At 48.4% G+C, this 22,347-nt stretch overlaps 1 protein-coding gene across 1 annotated transcript in view; it reads left to right on the top strand.

Annotated features, from left to right (window-relative positions):
• Positions 1-22,347, top strand: part of RPH3AL (rabphilin 3A like (without C2 domains)) — an 87,852-nt gene that overhangs the window by 48,263 nt on the left and 17,242 nt on the right. Inside the window, 1 exon segment of the mRNA XM_086359814.1 lies at positions 14,001-14,175. Coding sequence (XP_086215940.1) covers positions 14,001-14,175 — 175 coding nt within the window.

Raw genomic sequence — 22,347 nt, 5'->3', positions numbered from 1 at the left:
GCAGCAAGAGAACCCGCCACAGTGAGAAGCCTGCGCACTACCCGCAAGAGTGGGCCCTACTTGCAGCAGCTAGAGAGAGCCTGCTCCTCGCAGTGAAGACCCAGTGCAGCCAAAAACAGATAAATAAAAAGAAATTTTACATAAGCAGTTTTTTAAAAATAGAAAAGCAAAAGATTGCTTCACACGAGATTCCAGATGGTGGTTACTTTTGGAAGGAACGCAGGGACGGCCTACAGGGCTTTCTCAGGTCCGGTCATATTTAATTTCCTAATGAGTTCACAGGTGTTTACTTGAATGTGGTTCTTTGAAACATACTGTGTTTTCATACACTTTGATGTGTATGGTAGATTTCACAGGCACACACCCAAAAGTTAATGAGAGATCACCAAAAATCAGACCCAAAACAGCTTGAATCAGTGATATGGAGAAAAGCCTTTAAAATCTCCCAGGATGCAGAGGGGGGAATAAAACAAAAAAACAAAGAGCTAAAAACAATAACAGAGACAATGAGGAATCTGGAAGACAGAGAAGGTGATGGAACCTCAGAATGATAGGTTTTCCCCAAGAAGGAACAAGACCGACTGGAAATGAAGCAGTAATCAAATCCATAACCGAGGAAGGTGTCTGTGATTTCAGACCACACACCCATGAAGACCCATGAGCCCTACTGTGTAGCGGTCAGCCCAGAAACTGTTTCATGTTGGCTTCAGAATCTGTTTCTGAGACTGTGTTTACATACCGGCATGTTTGTTGTTCTGGGAATTGAATCAAAATCATGGAGCTCCTCTGAAAAGACCTGGTTGAGTATAATTGGCCTGTCCAATTTTCTGATTCCAGCCCTATTCATTTCCCATGCACAGCCCACTCCATCTGGGAACAGAGGCTGGCTTTGGAGCCAAACACCACCGTGGCTCGCTTGCCCTCTCTCAGATCTGTGCTGGAACAGGGAAGATAGTTAAATATTTGGTATTCAAAGGGATTTCATGCTGCATGCAAATGAAGAGTAAAAGGAGGTGGGTGGACAATGTTGGCAAAGCAAATAATTAAGAACCGTTGTGGAAGGGACTGCCCTGGTGGTCCAGTGGTTAAGAATCCGCCTTGCAATGCAGGGGCCTCGGGTTCAATCCCTGGTCCTGGAAGATTTCACAGGGCACCTAAGCCAGTGTACCACAATGAAAGATTCTGCATGACACAGCTAAGATGGGTGCAGTCAAATAAATGTTAAGATCATGGCATCTGGTGCCATCACTTCATGGCAAATAGAAGGGAAAAAGTGGAAGCAGTGACAGATTGTATTTCCCTGGGCTCCAGAATCACTGTGGACAGTGATTGCAGCCATGAAATTCAAAGATGCTCGTTCCTTGGAAGAAAAGCTATGACAAACCTAGACAGCATATTAAAAAGCAGAGATATCACTTTGCCGACAGAGATCCATCTAGTCAAAGCTATGGTTTTTCCAGTAGTCATGTATGAATGTGAGAGTTGAACCATAAAGAACCCTGAGCACCAAAGAATTGATGTTTTCAAACTGTGGCACTGGAGAAGACTCTTGAGAGTCCCTTGAATTGTGGGGAGATCAAACTAGTCAGTCCTAAAGGAAACCAACCCCAAATATTCATTAGAAGGACTGATGCTGAAGCTCCAACACCTGATATGAAAACCAGACTCACTGGAAGAGATCCTGATGCTGGGAAAGACTGAGAGCAGGAGGAGAAGGGGGCGACAAAGGATGAGATGATTGGATGGCATCACTGGCTCAATGGACATGAATTTGAGCAAACTCTGGGAGATGGTGAAGGACAGGGGAGCCTGGCGTACTGCAGTCAAAGGGGACACAGAGTCGGACACGACTTAGCAGCTGAACAGAAACAACAAGAGCAGTGGTGAAAGCGTCATTCTTCCCTGTGGATTTGTTAAACTTGCAAGACCATCCTAGACCAAGGAGAACACAGTCTCTCTGGAACCAGAAAGAGAAGGAAGACAGGGGGCTCTGTTCTCAGTGACTTCTAGGGCCCTTTCCATGTTGCAGATCTGGGAGATGCAAAGGAGGGGGAGGGGAAGTGCCCCGGGGGCCGGGGGAGAGGGTGAGGCCAGAGCTGAAGGTTGGCCTGCCTGTCCCAGACATCCTCTCTGACTCCGGGGCACTTGCTCCACAACCATCACGAGCCCTTATTGGATGCCACCTCCCTCTGGAGCTGGCAAACGTTCCTCACCAGTAACTGTGCGGAAACCTCGCCTCCACAAGCCCCTCACCAGGGGTTAATGGCAGCCACGGCATTTCCTCTGGTTCTGAAATAATCTAACCAAGGTGTTTAAATTATCTGTCAAGAAAACAGATAGCACCCTCAGAATATGTCTTCTTGCTGCATTTTTTTTTCTTTTCCGCTAGGCTCACAATTACCTGCCACCCAGGCTGACCTGGTTGCTCAAAAACCCACTTGAAATGAAGGGGAAATTTGCTCAGGCCCTGGGGAGGGCTCCCACTCCAGGGCTGAGCAAGGAGCTGCTCACGTGGGTGGGGAGGTAGAAGAAGGGGCAGGTGTGTGCTCTCTGGCTTTGCTGGAGCTTAATTTCTCTGGGTGAGGCTCAGGCCTGGCCCCTGTAGGCAGAGCCTGAAAGGCAACTAACAACACTCAGGAGGGTGAGGTTGTACTTTCCTGGCAGGAGGAGCTTGTTCACTCTGACTGGGGGCCTAGGGTGGGTGGGGGGCTGGTGGGGACTTTCTCACTGGCTCACCAGCACCCACATATATGCACATACACACACATACACACACACCCCTGATATGTTTTAAGGCGTTAATCTTTAAATTGCAAATATGCAAATACTCCTGGGAGAGGCCTCCCTTAACTCTCCCCTACACCTCAGTTGTTCGTTGGCACTGTATTTGGCTGCACCCGGTCTTAGTCGTGGCATGTGGGATCTAGTTCCCTGACCAGGCATCCAACCCAGGGCCCCTGCATTGGGAGTGCAGAGTCCTAGCCACCGGACCACCAGGAAAGTCCCTGGAGCTTATTTTAATTCGTCTGTTGGTCAAATGAACTAGACTTTTGAGCCATTTTTTAGGCAGATTGGACGCATCTCTGTTTTCAATTTTTGCCAATAGGATTCACACACTTTTGGGGGATGAGAAGCATAGCCCTCTTCTGATCATAGAGGCAGGAGGCGATGTCATCCTCGGCACATTGAATGGCAGTGATGCCGTTTCCGTGGGCTGCCTCTGGTTATACACGTGTAACATGGGCTTGCAACCTGATCCTGCCCCTCACTCCTCAGCCGAAATAAACCTACACAGTCACATCCATGCTACAGTCCACACATGACATATAAATGCCGAGTCACCATCCCGCTTGAATAGGGTAGCAATAAAGGTAGTTATTTGGGCTTCCCAAGTGGCTCAGTGGTAAAGTATCCACCTGCCAATGCAGGAGTCACAGGAGACATGGGTTTGATCCCTGGGTCAGGAAGATCCCCTGGAGAAGGAAATGGCAACCCACTCCAGCATTCTTGCCTGGAGAATCCCATGGACAGAGGAGCCTGGCAGGCTACAGTCCGCAGGGTTGGAAAGAGTTGGATACAACTTAACAACTAAACGACAAAGCTAGCTGTAAAGTCGGGTGGTCTTAACCTGGTTTGACTGGGCAGACAGCGTTTCTGGCGTAAAATAATACTGAAAACACACGCGCACATTACCTTAGCACATCTCGTGTGCCTTGCTCGATATCAGCTTGTCGCCCTCAGCAGTAACCATGGCTTTCCAAAATCAGCTTATCATCACTGAAACCTGGTCAGAGGGCGCTGCCCAGCAGTCTTGAGAGCAGCCTGTCTTCCAACTAATAGCATGGTGCCCCAGGCCCTTCCTGTTTTCCAAGGGATCCAGTTCTCCCTGCCTTTATGCTGGGAAGCCCTGAAGAGAAGTGAAAGTCACTCAGTCCAACTCTTTGCAACCCCATGGACTATACAGCCCATGGGATTCTCTAGGCCAGAATACTGGAGTGGGGAGCCTTTCCCTTCTCTAGGGGATCTTCCCAACCCAGGGATCAAACCCAGGTCTACCACATTGCAGGCAGATTCTATACTAATTGAGCCACAAAGGAAGCCTAAGAATACTGGAGTGGGTAGCCTATCCCTTCTCCAGCAGATCTTCATGATTCAGGAATCGAAACAACATCTTCATTGCAGCCAGATTCTTTACCAACTGAGGCTATCAGGGAAGCCCTGCTGCTGCTGCTGCTAAGTCACTTCAGTCGTGTCCGACTCTGTGCGACCCCATAGACGGCAGCTCACCAGGCTCCGCCGTCCCTGGGATTCTCCAAGCAAGAAAGAATACTGGAGTGGGTTGCCGTTTTCAGGGAAGCCCTGGTTCCCTTTAAAACGCTGCCCAGGGTTTTCTCATTGTCAGAATTCTGACTCCTGGAGGTGAGGTGGGGGCAGTGACATTGGAGAGGGAGCTTGTCTTTCTGCAGGGGTATAAAGGTCAGTGTTGAGAACTCATACTGGTATTTTCAAACTAACCATAACTTGACAAAGCCTTCCCATCTTGCTCCGCTACAAAAATTTTAATTACTGCTTTCCTTTTCTATCAGCTTTTCTCCCTTAAGCACATCCAGATTCAATATACCAGCCATAGAGTGTTCTGACTCCCCATGTGTCCACCTGCCAAGCAGCCCAGGGATTTAATAACATTGACATCCAATTACCAATCTGTTACACGTCAATTTAAATCAAAGTAATACCTGCCTGTGCTTTTTTAAAAATTCAGTTGTGCTGACGGGCTTATGCTGGAGAAAGGCAGGGCCAGATAGTCACCTCCCTCACCCAGCCCATCACATACAGACCACTTGCGTTAGTTCACGTACTGGCTCCTGCCATGACTTTTTACACAAAATACTGTTGTTGTTCTTTTATTTTTATTTTTTAACATTCTCCTTTTATTTATTTATTTATTTTTCTTGTGGCCAAGCCGCACAGCTTGTGGGATCTTCCCCAACTAGGGGATCGAACCAGTGCCTTCTGTATTGGGATCACGGAGCCTGCACCATCAGGGAAGCCCCCACATTTTGATAATTTATGATACCTGGACCATCCAAAGGAAAATGTTCCTAGTACCATGATCAAATGATTTCTTTTTAACTCTTCATGTCTTAACACCATGTCACATTTTGAGTTACTAAATATTTGGACCATGACTTTCTGGTATGATTTTTAGTTTTTCCTGAAGTTTTTTTATTAACCTTTTTTCTCACTGATAAAAGAATAATGAAACTCTGTGTCTTTTTATGCAGCTTCTTGACTTTACCTTCCCTTTTCCTGTCAGAAACCCCGCCAGACCCTTTTCCAGCTCCAGCCTGTGCTACTTACTGAGAGCTGTCTTCAAGGCATTTCCCTTTGACTCACTTCCTAAGTTGAAGATACTGTTCCAGGATTTTATCTTCCTCTTTCTTGTTTTTCCCCTTGTGTTTTGCTGGAGCCCATCCTGAAGTACCCCAGTTCGATTCCTGGGTCGGGAAGATCCGCTGGAGAAGGGATGGGCTACCCACTCCAGTATTCTTGGGCTTCCCTTGTGGCTCAGCTGGTAAAGAATCCACCTGCTATACTGGAGACCTGGGTTCAATCCCTGGGTTGGGAAGATCCCCTGGAGAAGGGAAAGGCTACCCACTCCAGTATTCTGCCCTGGAGAATTCTGTGGACTATACAGTCCATGGAGTCGAAAAGAGTCAGACACGACTGAGTGACTTTCACTTTCATCCTGAAGTAACTTCTTAAAAAGGGAGTGTGCACAGGAAAACTGGAGTCCTCAAAACTCTAACAACGTCTCTCCTGTTCTTTTGTTTGGTTGATATTCGACTGGTAGAATTCTAGATGCATAATCTTTAAGCATCCAGTGGCATCAATGATCTGATCAATGGCATCCGATGATAAGTCTGATGCCACTCTAATTCTGGTTTCCTTGTAGGAGACCTTTTATTTTTTTTTCTTTCTGGAAGCTTTGGTGATCTTATTTGAAATTTATAACTAAATGATTTTATGAGTATGTGGGCAGAGGAGGCTGGCAGGCTACATTCCATAGGATCACAAAGAGTCAGACACAACTGAAATGACTTAGCATGCATGACTATTTTACTTTTCATTTTTTCCTGCCATATATTCAATTATAAAGCTTTTTTAGTTTTTTTAATTAATTAATTTATTTTCAGCCATGCTGGGTCTTCACTGCTGTCCACAGGCTTTCTCTAGTTGCAGCAAGTGGGGGCTGCTCCTTAGTTGTAGTGCTTTGGCTTCTCATTGCGCTGGCTTCTCTAGGACATTAATCATGATGTTATGTGGCAACCTAGATGGGAGGGGAGAGTTTGGGAGGAGAATGGATACATGTTTATGTATGACTGAGTCCCTTTGCTGTCCATCTGAAATTATCACAACATTGTTAATTGACTGTACTCCAATATAAAATGGGCTTCCCCTGTGGCTTAGCTGGTAAAGAATCCACCTGCAATGCGGGAGACCTGGGTTCAATCCCTGGGTTGGGAAGATCCCCTGGAGAAGGGAAAGGCTACCCACTCCAGTATTCTGGCCTGGAGAATGCCATGGACTGCATAGTCCGTGGGGTCGCAAAGAATCAGACACGACTGAGCAACTTTCACTTTCAATATAAAATAAAAAGTTAAAAAATTCCATCACGAGAGCCCCACCTTTATGACCTCATCTGAACCCAGTTACCTCCCAAAGGTCCTCATCTTTAAATATCATCACTTTGGAGGTTATGGCTTCAACTTGTGAATTTGGGGATAGGGCACAGTTCAGCCCATAGCACCCTCTAAGATTCCGTGCGTCTCATAAGTAACCTGAGTTATTAAAGCCTTGAAATTTGGACACCCGTTCAGGAGTCTCAGCTGATGTGTGTCTGTTAGGCATCTTGCGTGTGATAGCATTCCCGACAGTGTGTGAGCACTGCGGTGAGAGGCCTCCACGGTGCTGTGGAAGCTTCTGGATAAAAGGAGTTTCCTAAAGGCTGGATTTCATTATCCCAGCCCAGGGAAGGAGGAAGGATCTACTTGTAAAAAGGTCTGGAAGCATGAGACAGCTTAGTGTGGTCCGGGAGTAGGCCTGGCTGTGTCGGCTGTCTCTCTGTGGGGGAGAGAGGAGGCTGGAAACTGGGCTGGGGATGAAGGGGATGCTGAGGTCTGGGGTCTTACTGGCCTTGCTGTAGAGTCTAGGTTGCCTTTTAGAGCTCCCGAGAGGTCAGCGCTGTGTGTGTGTGTGTCTGTGTGTGTGTGTTTTCGTTCAGGTAATGGGATAGGGACGATATGTGTGTGTGTGTGTGTGTTTAGGCAATGGGGTAGGGAGAATGTGTATGTGTGTGCACACACGCGTGTGTGCGTGCATGTTTTTGTTCAGGTAATAGGGTAGGCAGGGCTGTACTGTCTCCCTGCCAGGGTGGGTTGACCCTTTGAGAGCCATCCAATAATGGGCCATTTCATGTGGCTTTTCAAGACTGGAGCTTGTTAAGCAAACAGAACATGGTCTTCCCTGAAGGCAGAGTCCCACGCTCTGTCCCCTGGGGACAGTTCCTTTGCTTTGCTTTCTTGGTTTGTTCATTCAGTCCCTCAGTCAGCACAGGCTCCCTGCTGGGTCCAGGGAATGGGGCGGGGGTGTGATGGTTCCAGCACAGCCCGCTCTAGAACAGCCCGAGCTCCTGAGCTGGATGAAGGGCTATGGCAGCAGAGGCGCCCTGATTCTGCACAGAATGTCCCAGAAGGCTCCCATGGCAAATTGTCCCTGCCTCTTGGAGCTGAGGATGAAGGACGCTCCAGGTGGAAGGAACGGCATGTCAAAGGCCACAGACGGTCCCCCTGCTCCGATCCATGGGGTGACGGGCAGAGTGTGGACACCTCACCTGAGTTCACATAGGCGCACTCTTGAGTTGCTTGGGAGGTGGAGAGAGGCAGTAACACCGGGAAGGCAGAGCAGTGGACAGGGTCAGAGGTTGTAGGCCGCCTTGCCCTCTCATCTTCTCCCAGGCCTGCCCTCCTGTCCAACAGGGTCTGTCAATTACCACCTTCTCCAGCCAGAGCCCTTTAGGAAATGCCGATGATGAGCGATTGTTATCCTGGTGATTAAAATTCCCTGGGAACAGCTTGGCTAATATCCACCAGTATCTGCAGTCAGCTTGGCCGTGAGCTGAAATCGGAATGAACGCCTCGAAGAAGAGCTCAGAACGCTAAGCAGTGCGTGGGGCGGATTTAAGGCGGAGGCCACCCACCCCCTACCCCGACTTCCTGCAAGTGCCATGGGGGCTGTGTGGGTCTTTCCTCATTAAATGGCATTTCCAAGGCTGGGTGTTTTGCTGCCTTTATCACAGTGAATGACACGTGAGGAACAGAGCAGGATTCTGCAGAATCTCATGGCTTCTCTAGAAAGCAAAGGCTTGCCCCATCTGTGGCCCGAGACCTGGTGGTCGGGGGTTAATTTCCATGGAGCGCTCTTCCCAGCACTGTTCTTGGGGAGGGGGTCAAATGTTGATGCTTGACTGTGGGTGATGGGCTTGGATGCACAGAGCAGAAATCACCTGATGAAAAGCTACTTCGGTGTGTTTTGCAGGGGGCGGGCGGGGCGGGGCAGTGAGGAAAGAGAAAGTGTGAGGACAGGCATGGGCTGGTGTGGGGGGAGGGGAGATGGCTGATCAGAACTGGGATCCCCCACCCCTTACCAGTCCAGCTCTCCCATGCAGAAGGCATTTTCCAAAACCCGGACAGTGTCTTGAATGCACCTGTACATCATGTGCCCCGCATACCAGGTGATGCACCGGTGTGCTCTCATCTGACCACCCCCCCTCTACCTACCCCCACCCCGCCTCCCGCCTGGGGGAATCAGAAAGTGCTGCTCCTCTAGCTGGTCCAGGATCCTCAGCCAGTCTGTCTGATCTCTGCCCATCTCGGTAGTATCCAGCCTTCCACTGGGACTGCAGCAGAAACAGACAGACTGAAGCCCAGTGAACTGAACTCACCTGCCCACTAGACCCCAGGGAGGCACTGCAGGCCTGGCAGACTGGTAGGGCCATGGCCCCTGCTGAACATAAATATTGGGGTGAATTGTATGAAATTGGCAAGGGTTTTTATAGGTCAAAAATAGTTGAGTACAAAAAAAAAATAGGTTGAATATCAACAGTTTCATGCAATTCAATCTAATATTTTTGGATCCTATGCTCTTTATCCTGTTTTCCAAAAGAGTTTGACTGATGAGTGTTTTTTAAGTGGGTGATAGGGTAGACTGTTGTAACAGGAAGTGAGGCTGATGGTGTGGGGCCTGCTGGCTGTGATGTGCCAGGGCAGGCAGGGGCAGCTGGGGCTGTGGGTCGCCCTGGTACTCGAGGAAAGAATGGGAGCACGTGGCTGCCTTGTGCCCTGGAGGTCACGAGTCAGGAAGGTGCACCGGCACATCCTGCTAGGCACTCCCTGTTTATTCCTCTTAAATACGAAGTGGCAAATCCACTTGATTAATTACAAGAACTTGGATGAAACCCTCAGGCCACTTCCCCAGGAAGGCGCCAGACCTTATGGATTGGGACAAGCTCCAGCGAGCAACCCATACCTGCCAGTTCAGTCGTTCAGCCAGTGTTTGTGGAGCACCTACTGTGTATCAGATGTGTTCTAGGAGCTTGAAGATCAACAGTGAGCAGAGGTGCCCTGGGCCGCCCCACTGAGTGGTAGACTTTAGTGGGAGAGACAGATAAAAATAAAGGACCAGCCAAGGGACTTACCTGGCTGTCCAATGGTTAAGACTCTGTGCTTCCAGTGCAGGAGGCACAGGTTTGATCCCTGATCGGGGATCAAACTAAGATTCCCACATGCCTTGTGGTATAGACAAAATGTTAAATAAAAAAATAAAGGACTTGCCAAAAGGTGGAAGCAGCCCAGTGTCCGGTGATGGATGAGTGGATAAAGAAAATGTGATATATACATAAAACAATATTATTCAGCCTCAGAAATGAAGGAAGTCCCATACTGATGAACCCTGAGGGCGTTATGCTCAGTGAAATAAGCCAAATACTGTATGTACTTCAAAAAGACAAATACCGTATGATTCCACTTAATTCCTAGAAAGTAGAACAGTGGTCACCTTGCCCAGAGGGAGAAGGGAATGGGGACTTGTTTCATGGGTAAAGTTTTAGTTTTACAAGATAGAAAGAGTTTTGGAGATGAGCTACCCAACAGTGTGAATGTCCTTAACTTACTGAACTGTATACTTAGAAATGGTTTAGAGGGTAAATTTACACCATAGCATGGGGTCCTGCCCCACTGGGGAACTGACTTTTCTTCCTGGAGAGCAGGCTGACAATACGTGTCATCTTAATGAACACACATCCTTTGACCCAGCAGTTCATCTCCTGGGAATACTTCCTCAGGCAGTAGCTGAAGCCTGTCTCTTGATGGGTGTGTCAGGGCACTGGTTGCAGTGCTGTTCAGAAGCGGGAAAAATAGGAAACAATTTAAACATTCATCAGTGGTGGGGTGGAGGATGATTTCATTAAGTTTAATAAATCCAAACCATAGTTTGATGTAGAGACCATTACAGTATTAACACAGAACAACTGCTATGATAAATAGTTAAGTATCATAGAATAGCATCTACATGATTTATTCTCCCAAAAAAGGAAGGAAGGAGTGGGGAGGAGACTGAATTGGGTATATACCCAGGGAATGGTGTAAGAGGATTCACAGCCCAGTGTTAAGCAGGGCTCTGTCTGTGTGGCTGTCTTCATTATGCTCTCTTGTTATCGTCCTAGTTTTGCACATGCTGTGCTGTGTTTAGTTGATAAGTCATGTCCGACTCTCTGCAACCCCATGGACTGTAGCCTGCCAGGTTCCTCTGTCCATGGGGATTCTCTGGGCAAGAATTGGAGTGGATTGCCATGCCCTTTTCCAGGGGATCTTCCCAACCCAGGGATAGGACCCAGGTCTCCCTCATTGAAGGCAGACTCTTTACCAGCTGAGCTACCAGTGATTGAGTGAGTGAAAGTCACATAGTCATGTCTGACTATGCAACCCCATGAACTATGCAGTCCATGGAATTCTCCAGGCCAGAATCCTGGAGTGGGTAGCCTTTCCCTTCTCCAGGGGACCTTCCCAATCCAGGGATCGAAGCCAGGTCTCCCGCATTGCAGGTGGATTCTTTACCAGCTGAGCCACAAGGGAAGCCCAAGAATACTGGGGTGGGTAGCCTATCCTTTCTGCAGCAGATCTTCCTGTCCCAGGAATCAAACAGGGGTCTCCTGCATTGCAGGAGGATTCTTTACCAATTGAGCTATGAAGGAAGATGCTAATTTTGCATGCTCTGTATGTATTTCTCAGGAATAATATAAATAAAAAAAGACAAAGCAGCAACCATGGCTGTTTAGGGAGGCAGTGCAATGCAGGTCCTACACCTGCCCAGACCCCACCAGTCACAGAGGGTTTGCCCCACTCGGCCTCCCTGAGGCTCACACATGTGGAGGCAATAGGTTGGGTGCCAGGGGAGGGCAGGCAATGCCAGCTCTGTTGGATGCCCTCCCAGGCTTCTGCTTAGCAGAGGGAGGCCAGGTAAGCCCCTCGCCAGCTTCCCCATGGCCTTTTGGGCTTGGCCACCTGGTCTCAGGAGCCACGCAGCAGCTCTGCAGGAAGAGGGTGGCCTTGACAGTGACTGCTTGTCTTTATCTCCTCTCCCTCTATGGCACTTCCCTGCCCTCTAAGCGTCCAGACCTCTGGGGTCCACGATGCTGATGAGTGACCTACTGAGGATTTATCACTCACAACCACAGTTTAGAGAGCCCCTACTGCACATCTTTAGACTGTTGAGACTCTAGGACCTCTGGTGTGAAGTAGAGGCCAACAGAATGGTGAAGTGGTGTTGGGCAAGTTGCTTAACTTGTCCAAACCTCAGTTTTCTCATCTGGAAAATGGGGATAATAATAGAGTGTCCTAAAGGAACCGTTATCACTGGACACCTCTGGGAATGGGGGAGGAGACACTTTGATTTCACACTTTGTGAATTTTAGATCTTGTGCATACATTACTGGTTCAAAGAAATAAATACGTATTGTAGGAGGGCTGAGAGAGGATCAGAAGGAGTTTTCTAAGGTGGCTCCATGAAGCATTCATCCCACTAGATGGGTTCTGTATTATTCAAGTGCAGTGTTAGTCGCTCAGTTACATCTCACTCTCTGTGACCCCCTGGACTGCAGCCCACCAGGCTCCTCCGTCCATGGGATTTTCTAGACAAACATACTGGAGTGGGTTGCCATTTCCTTCTCCTGGGGATCTTCCTGACCCAGGGATTGAACCCCAGTCTCCTGCATTTCAGGCGTATTCTTTGCCATCTGAGCCACCAGGGAACAGAACATAACATTATTATGTTATTCAAGAGCCACACCCCAAAACAGGCCCTCCTGCACAGGAAAGCTGGAAGGGAGGGCTGAGTGACTCGTGACTGGGACAGGGTTTGGACTCCGAGGTCCTGTGTCTGTCACTCTGGAGCATAAGGAGGTGACTGCCATCTACTTGGAAAAATAGGCACACGTCAATCCACGAGTGAACGGCAAGTGCTGTACCGGGAAGTGTGACAGTCAAGGTTTTGGAGACCCATCACTAGGACTGAGTTTCTGAAGGAAAACTCGCTGGGTAGCTTCCACGTGAGAAGCACTGTGTCTCCTTTTGTCCTGTTGGAGATCATTGTGTTAAAGGCTCTGAGAAGTCCTGCAGTAACAGCTTGGTTTACTTGAGTACTTCCCACTGTACAGTATGTGGTTCATGATCAGGGACTCGTCTTTATTTTGTTGTGTTTTTTTTTTTTTGGCCCAGCCCCTGCTAACACCCCACAGAAGCAGGGTGGTGCAGAGGGTCAGGGAGTGGGAAACGCTGTCGTCCAGAGAATGAGGGCAGACTCTGGTCTTCTGATTTTTTTTTTTTTAATTACTATTATTTATTTTTGACTGCGCCAGGTTAACAACGCTGTGAACGGGCTTTCTCTAGTTATGGCGCGCGGGGGCTCCTCCCCAGTTCCAGGGCTCGGGCTTCTCCTTGCGGTGGCTTCTCTTGTGGAGCACAGGCTCCAGGTGTGCAGGCTCAGTAGTTACGGCGAGTGGGCTTAGTTGTCCCACGGCATGTGGGATCTTACTGGACCAGGGATCGAACCCATGTCCCCTGCACTGGCACGCGGATTCTTAACCACTGGACCACCAGGGAAGTCCTGGTCTTCTGATGAGAAGTTGTCCCTCTTGATCCCCTGGTTGCACGTTCGTCAGATGAGAGGAGGAGGGTGACCGTGAGGGTTGTGGGCACCATGTCTATCGAGTGGCTGCTCTGTGCCCGGCCCCGGGTTGTGGGGATTTACATTCACACGTGAGCCTGACCCTCTTGGCCGCCCTGGGAGCCAGCACTGCTCCTGCCTCCCACCTACCGAAGATGAAACTGGGAGTCGGGGTGGGGGGGGGGCGGTCAATGCATCCAGATCTCCAGGCTACGGGGCAACAGATCCAGGATTCAAACCCAGCACGGCTGCTCTGACCCCCGCACCAAGGTTCCTCTTCTCGGAAAAGGTCACGGCCTTCTTTCACACACTCCTACTCTTCTTACAAATACCCTGAAGGCATTTCCTTCATCAGGAAAGAGATTACGGAGCACTTGAAGCAGATGTTAAGGGTTCTGGGACCTCACTGCAGTCTCTGCTCTGAATTCTAATCTGTGGCTCGCTCTGAGCTCCGGCCAGTCTGTGCCCTGCACAGGGATGACCGCCTCCCAGGAAGCTCTCCAAAACCACAGCCAATACCAGGCTGTGGCCAGCCCGGCTCTTCCTCCCGCCTCTTGTGTCCCTGCCCAGAAATCTCGAGGGGAAGGGGCTGGCAGGAGGGAGGCAATGGCTTCAAGCGCACCATCTGGGAGGGAGGGCTGGCTCGGGGGTAGGGGGCGCATGGCACAGGAAAGGGTGCTCTGTATCCTGTGCTCTGAGCCGATGTCTCCCCCTACCAGGTCTGGAAGAGGTCGGGGGCCTGGTTCTACAAAGGGATCCCCAAGTTCATCCTGCCCCTGAAGATCCCCGGCCAGGCCGATCACCCCTCCTTCCGACCATTGCCCGTGGAGCCAGCAGAGCAAGAGCCCAGAAGCACTGAGACCAGCCGCGTCTATACCTGGGCCCGAGGGAGAGGTAAGGTCCCCATCACCCCCTCTCCTGGGACAGCAGCCAACATTCGGCTCATCAACCAGCCGAGCGCTGCCTCGGGTGCCAGGCAGTGCCCACCACACCCCCATGCAGCTCACACTGGTCTGCATCCCTCTCTGTGCCCTCAGCTCTATCTGCACCACGTGGGCAGCTGGACCTTAGCAGGGTGCTTGCTTCCAGTTGGGAGGGGCCCCAGCGGGCCGTGTCACAACCAAGCACGAATTTGGGGGCAGGGCTGCTGTGAACAGCGCTGTGGATGTGTGAAGAAATGTGATGTCAGTTGAGGTTTCTTGCAAAGGATGAAAATGCATCTTTCTAAGGCAGATGTGTACCATCTCTTCTCATCACTTGTCTTATGTCTCAGAGAAAGGGGTGCCTGGCTTCCCTGGTCCTGAAACGCAAAGAGCTAGCGTGCCAGGGCCCTTGGTGTTTGTGGTGGCCTGATGAGGGTGTGCCCTAAGAGGCCACCATCAGAAGGGGAATGGCCACCATCGTGGGTCATGACGACAGTGCCAGGCATGGTGGATGGCTCTCTACTCCTTGCATGATGTTTTAGTGTTTGCAATTTTATTTTCAAAGCTCCTGGTCTCACAACAGGTTCCAGAAGTGGACAGGGCAGCTATTTTGTAGCCCTATTTTATAGATGAGTAGCCGAGGCCCAGAGAAGGGGAGGGATTGTCTCAGTTGGGTGTGGCAAAGTTGGGAAGGAAAGGTGAGGTCCTGCCCTTTGGGCTCTGGCTCCTTGTGCCTGGAGGTGCCTGAGTTCTAGCCCAAGACTCAGGGTCTGAGGTCCTACAGGAGACACGGTAACCAGAGGGATGAGGGATTATCCTGACCTTGGGGGGCGATGGACCCAAGTTAGTGGATGTGGCAGCTGCTTTTGAGTGGCTCTCGAACATCTCTGTCTTTGAATTATGACGTGGCATTTGTCTTCATGTCGTTTGGATTGTCTTGTTACAAAAGTAAGGCATGTTTATTATACAATTTTGAGAGTTGTCAAATAGTATAATTTACAAGGTAAAAATCCCCTGGAGGTCAGCCTTTCCAGACATAATCAGCATTAACAGCTCAGCCTCTGTTCTCCAGACATTTTTTTATCAGTATCACTTGGTTTTTTGCAGCCTGCCCTCCTGGCTAATTCTCCTGGACTCTGTTTGCATTTTTAATTCCCATGAGTTGGCCTTCCCTGCCATCACTGCCCACTGCTGCCACAGATGAGTCCTGATGGGGACCACGGCGAGTGCAGGTGGGGCCTGGGCAGGCAGGGGACAGTGGGCAGGCAGAGAGGAGTTCCTTTTCCACCCTCAGCGCTGGGGCTTTCTCCTGCCCCAGCCCAGGCGGGTGTGTCTGTATGACCAAGAAAAGAGACATGGCTGTGGAGAGTGCAGGCCTGGAATGTTGCTTCCCCTAGATTGAGGAGGAGAGGCCCTGAGACCTTGCCCCAAAGGGGACTCTCTGCCCTGTCTGCTCCAGCCCTGGTGTGGCACATACGTGCACATGTGCACACACACACAAACACACACATCCCTGGAGAAGGGCAAGACCTTCTCTTGTCTTCTCCTCAGCCACACAGACACACAGATGGCCTTTTAATTATGTGGGCGAGGAGGCCAGCAGCCCACACACTTGGATCTGGCATCCCTTATTAACTGAGTTTGCAGCAAAGCCAGGCCAGGCAACGTGGAGGTCACCCCTCTACTCCAGTATGAACTTGGTCTCCCTCCGCAGACCAGGTAAGAAACCCCCCAGGCTCCCAGACCGTAAGCGTATAGGAAAGCGGCCACCTGCAGCCCCATCGTCAGTGATGCTGGGTGCCAGGCAGCGGGCTAGGGCCGAGCTGCAGGCTGTGGTCCAGATTGGAGCCTGTCTGCTAAGCCTGGCCTTCGTAGCACCCAGGCTTCCCTGCCCTTCACCATCTCCCAGAGTATGCTCAGGTTCATGTCCATTGAGTCCATCCAGCTGTCTCATCCTCTGTCGATCCCTTCTCCTTTTGCCCTCAAACTTTCCCAGCATCAGGGTCTTTGGCTCTTCCCATCAGATGGCCAAAGTACTGGAGCTTCAGCTTCAGTAACAGTCCTTCCAATGAATATTTGGGATTGCTTTCCTTTAGGATTGACTAGTTTGATCTCCTTGCTATCTAAGGGACTCTCAAGAGTCTTCTCCAGCACCACAGTTTGAAAACATCAATTCTTTGGAGACACTTGGAGGCAGTGAAAACCACCTTGGCCACCTGAGGCAGCCCTCTTCCGGGGCTCTTGTGTCTGGGGTCCCCAAAGACAGCATCCCCTCCCGCCCCAGTCCCTGCTCCCTGATGTGGAGGTGACACCAGCTCCCTCTCTCTGACCCTCCCTCCCTAACACTCTCTCCCCTCTGTCTGTCTGTCTCTCTGCTTTGGGACTGGTGCACTTATGTCTCCCCGACCCCAGTGCACTTCACTTGGAGGAGAAAGGGGAATCGATAGACAGAAGCCATGAACTTTGCAATCCACAGAGCAATCAAGTGAAATGTATTGATGTTTCTGAGGCAGCTTCCTTTTCTTCCTCCTTCAAATTTTCTTTGTTAATTTTTAAATACATGAGCAGACCTGATATATTTTTAACAAGTGTAAACAATTCAAAAGTCGATGAAAAATTAAAATCTGTTCTGCCTGCCATCATCTCCAAACCCCTTTCTCCCTGTCCCTACCAGCATATACTTGCTATAGGGTTATTTTTTGTTTTGTTTTTAACAACAAAAATAGGCTCTTACCCATAACTCTGCAAGCTGGTTTTTTTCTCACTTAAAAGAATATCATGGGCATCCCTCCAGGTCAATAGATATAGATTTTACTGTATCCTTTTTAATGGCTGAATAAAATCCTATCATATTATATATTGTGATTTAATTATTCACCTATTGATGGGCATTCAGATGATTTCTGGCTTTTTGCCTCTGTGAGCAATACTGAAACGTCCTTATGTATATATGATGGTTCTATTTCCATGGGGCAGGTATCCCAAAACAAATTGTGTGTTTTAATTTTCAATAGACATTACCAGACTATATTCTGAAAATGATAGCCTTTTGTGCTCATTTATATCTACATCCTTGCCTGCCATAAATATTACTGGTGTTTATCATTTTGACCAATATACTAGATGAAAAATGATATTGCATTTTTAAAATTTCTACATTTGACTATTTCTTCATATCTTTATAATTTATTGATATTTAAGCTTCCTTTTTTTTAATGGGCTATTTAAACTCATCGCTCATTTTTTATTGTTTATTTCCTCTTACTGATTTGTATTAATAGATAGTCCTTAGGGATATTAAATGAGTTGCAAATATTTTTCTCCTTGACTTTACATTTTGTTTGACTTTAGTCTTTACTTATAGTATTTTGCCATTTTTTTTCATTCTTTTTTTTTTTTATTTATTTTTAGTTGGAGGATAGTTGCTTTAGAATGTTCCTGCCTTACATTGACCTGAAGCAGCCCTGTCCCCTCCTTCTTCAGTGTCCCTCCCACCTCCCAGCCCATCGCACCCCTCTAGGCTGTCGCAGAGTCCTGGGTGGAGCTCCCTTCCTGCAGTGAATCCCCGCCGGCTGTCTTCCTATCTGGTAGTGTAGAGTTTCTATGCTACTCTCGATTCCCCCCACCCTCTCCTTCCTCTGCTGAGTCCACAGCTTTGCTCTCTCCGTCGGCATCCCTATCGCTGTCCTACAAATAGGTTCATCAGTACCATTTTTCTGGATTCCACATATATTGTATTTTACCATTTAAAACCAATTTCTTTTCATTTTTGTGAAGTCAAGTATGTCTTTGTGTGTGTGTGTGGCTCATAGGTTTTCTAGCTTATTTTTTAAACATCTTTCTCTCTAAGGTTAAAAAAATTGCTAAATAAAAAGTTTAAATAATGTGAGAATACAAAGATATACTTAAATATGACAAAAATTACCCAAAAAGCAGAAATGTAGCACCAAGTATCAAATTAACTGATAAAGCACTGAAGCCATGTTCTGTCAAAGAACGAGTCAAAAATACCTCCATCATCACCATCATTCAACAGTATTTTGTAGTATTTAACTAAAGTAATAAGGTAAGAAAATAAAATTACTTGTTACTATTGGAAAAGAAAAAATTCTCGGGAATTCCCTGGTTAGGACTCCTCAGTTCCACTGCAGGGGGCGTGGGTTCCATCCTGGTTGGGGAACTAAGATCCTGCAAGCTACAGGGTGCGGCCAAAAAAGAGAAAAAATTATCTTATTTGTAGATGATGTGACTGTATACAAGAAAACCAAGATAATCTACAAAAACAACCCACTGGCATTAATAAGACGAGTGGAAAGTGACAGGACAGAAAGTAAATCAATAGTTTACACCGAATTATTGCGCACGTGTTGGTGTGAACTATTTGCTGTAAAAAAATCAACAAATTTAAACCATACTTATTAGAAGTAGAAATGGAAAAATCCACTCATAATTGCAACAAAAATTGTAAAATGTCAAGAAACAAATTTTTAAAGACTATAGCTCAAACATAGAGAAAATTACGGAATCTTATCGAAGGCCATAGAGTGGAATATTACCAAACCTTAAAGACTTTGCAGCAATATGGATAGACTTAGAGATTATCGTTCTAAATGAAGCCAAACAAATATCTTACAACATCACTTATATGTAGAATCTAAAAAACGGTACAAGTAAACTTATTTACGAAACAGAAATGGACTCTCAGACATAAAAAACAAACGTGTGCTTACCAAAGGGGAAAAGGTGGGGAGGGATAATTTGGGGATTTGGGTTTAAAAGATACACACTGCTAGCTCTTAGCTCCTTTTCCGGCCAACTGCTGTCTCCAAGGTCCACTTGACACTTCCTGTGCTCTGTCTGCCTTACTAAAGCCAGCAGGCACCTCCCCCACCGCCTCCACCCCGTGGCTCTGGTGGCCGGCGGGACCTTTTGCTGGCAATCCCTCGGGACTTATTTGCATACTAAAAGCTGCTGCCTGCGGGTCTGCCTTCCAATCAGCCTGAATCTAGGTGCTCACTGATCCTCTCCACTGGAGCACTAACAGGTCTTGGCACACCCTCAAACACTGGGAGCTACTGAAAATAAAATAAGCTCCTTGGACAATCACAAGGCTTGCGAGAGAAGCAAGAGGTGGGACTGGGTTGGCGCTGGTGTTCGTCTGCTACCTGGGCCCAGTCCTTCAAGATAAATAGATAAACAAGGACCTACTGTATAGCACACTTGTAACACCCTATAATGGAAAAGAATCTGAAAAAGTATATATAATCACTTTGCTATATACCAGAAACATTGTAAGTCAGCTATACTTCAATTTTTTAAAGCGTTACTATAACCAAAAGGTAGATTACTATAATCAAGAGAAACGGTGTGGTATTGTTACCAGAATAAATAGAGTATCTATTTTATATAGATAAGTGGATCAGAATAGAAAAATAACAGAGCTAAGGATGTATGGAAGCTGAAGATAGGTAGCTTTTCATTTCAGTGGGAAAATAACTGGTTTATTTAACAAGCAGGGCGAGCATAATTAGATTCCCATCCCATTCTGTGTGTACCCAGAAACACACTGCAGACAGATTAAAGGTCTAAATGTTAAAAATAACACAAAGGATGTGTCAGAGAAAGATATGAAGTGTTTCTTTCCTCTGCGTTAAACTCAGAGCTGGTAGAGCGCTGGTGCCTCAGGACAGGTGGGCTGACTCCCTGGGTTGCTACGCCCTCCCTCCCCCCGACACTGGGTGTTGATTTTGGTCAAGGACTTGCCTGCAGAACCCCTTGGCGAGCCCCATACAAGCTTACTGATAGCAGGACATTCACCCTTTCTCCAGGATGGGATGGGAAACAGTGTGACCTGAGTTCCCCTGTGACTGGCCCTGGGTCTGACCTGGCTGTCTCTGGGGGCAGGGCTCCACCCTCCCACCTGATCTATCCAGCTGGGGTGTGGGCACCATGCTACTTTCCCTTGGCAGGTCATTGTTCCAAGTTTATGGCAGCAATAAAATATTGTCAGTTTTTGTGCATCCCAGATCCCTTTGTTCCTCTGTGAAATACAATATGTAAATGGTACTGTGGGCTCTTGGGTCTTAATCCCTTTAGAGTTGGGCCACATCTTTTGAAGGCTTCTTTCCTTTCAACTGGATTCTCACTTTTGGGCAATGTATGGAAAGATAGTTGCTGGGAATGGGGATATTAATCTGGCATATTTGGGAAATAAGGGATTACTTTCTTTTTTTTCTTGTATACGGGAAAGCTCAGAGGAAGCAGCTGAGGCTTTGGTTCAGCAGCTCAGTTATGTCAGGACAGATGTCTTTGTAAGTCTTGCTCTTTCCCTCGTGGTCACAAGATGGTTGCTACAGTTCCAGCCATCACTATAAAGAAAAGAAAAAAAAGAAGAGGCTAGAAAATTAAGCTTTTTGCTTCTGCAACCTTGCATCATAATAGAAGCAGGCTGGTACTTGTGCTAGAGGAGCCTGATTCCCTATTGATGGAGAGCTGAATTGATCTGACCGAAGTCATTAAGTGTGGCAGTTTTTCTCAGATAGAATTTTGCACGTCTCTACCTCCAGTGCTGAGAATACTTAATGTGATGGGGCTTGTCTTCATCCCCCAGTGTGTGACTGGGAGACAGCACTGCCCTGGGTCTGCTCTGCGGTTGCTCTGCCCACATTTCCCAGCAGTTACTGGACACCTGAGATGGGGTGGGGATGGAGCTGAAGCCCCACGTAAGTAAGTGTTCGTCACTCAGTCATGTCTGACTCTTTGAGACCCTATGGACTGTAGCCCGCCAGGCTCCTCTGTCCATGGGATTCTCCAGGCAAGAATACCGGAGTGGGTTGCTATGCCCTCCTCCAGGGGATCTTCCCAACCCAGGAACCAAGTCTTTCGCTTTGGAGGCAGAATCTTTACCCTCTGAGACACCAGGGAAGCCAAGTCTCCAGTCCATACAGTGCTTGCTCTGAGGGTTTTTTTGGATGTGTGTGCTCTTCCAAGATGGGGGTTGGAGAGCCGAGGCCCTAGGGCACCAACCCCTGGATCAGTGAGATTCTGCTGTGTTCACCTCTCCTGGGGCCAGGGCCCCATCACCTAAAGCTTTCATCACTCCCCTGTGGCCTGGCCAGATCAGGGTGGCCTTTCCACTCTGCCCGCCTCCCTAAACCCCGAAAAGCCCCAGGTGAACCGACAGGTGCCTGAGCTCCCAGTGGCCATGAGGCAAACTCTCTTTCCCCTCTCTGCTGAGGCCTGGGTCACAATGCCTCCCAGGACCCTCTGCAAGAGCCCTCCCACCCGCTCATCATTCCCCTGAGCAGACCACAGCCTTCCTGGATGGAATTGAACAGAATGACACACGCGTTCCCTTCAAGGTCTGTTCTGGGAAAGTACATTGAGCTTCAGATTTGTTCCAGTTGGGTAGTTTTAAGAAAAATCAGAGTTTCCTTATCACTTCATTGGTTTGCTAGATTTTAAACAAATTTTTTTAGAATTCTAAACTGTGTTCTGTGTTTGCGGTCCAGGGAAAGCAAGCTTTGGGGTTGTTTGGGTTGAGTGGTCTGATTCAGCTCAACCACAAATGTTTTGCCTGGGGCCACCCTTCCGGAATGACCCCTTAGCCAATCTTTCCGCCCTCTCACCGCCATCTCCTGTTCCCCTGGAGAAGCCGAGTCATGGGTGATGTGTTGGCCTCAGCCAGGGCTCCTTGACTCACGGCCATTATCTCCTCTGATGCTCAGAACAGCCTATGGGGCAGTTATGGACATGAAATTGACTCTGAGTGATGGATGAGGAGGGGGACATCTGCCCAAGGTCACATGGGCTCCAGGCTCCTAAGTCCCAGCCCACACTCCTGCCACATGCACTGGCTTTCCACTCCTGGACTTGGTTCGAGGGTTTTGGGCTGTTGAGAACAGAGACAACAAAGGAAAGCTCAACTCAGGCATTGCTGGCAGCTGCTGAGGAAGGTCTTCCAGAAGCAGGGGTGGACAGGAAGGTCTTCCAGAAGCAGGGGTGGACAGGAAGGTCTTTCCAGGCCTGTGGTGCTAGAACTCAAGAGTAGCAGCTGCCTCTGCTTCTCAGGGAACACTGAGATCAGCTCCATTCCCCAGCCTCTGCTGCCCAGCAGTTGGACACGACTGCAAGTCTGCACACC

The sequence above is a fragment of the Bos grunniens genome, chromosome 19, assembly GCF_055505025.1.
Source record: "Bos grunniens cultivar Pamir isolate PY7600 chromosome 19, Bosgru_T2T1.0, whole genome shotgun sequence".
In the NCBI taxonomy this organism is placed as follows: Eukaryota; Metazoa; Chordata; class Mammalia; order Artiodactyla; family Bovidae; genus Bos; species Bos grunniens.
Note: the sequence above shows the minus strand (reverse complement) of the source record. Positions and strands in the feature narration are given on the sequence as shown.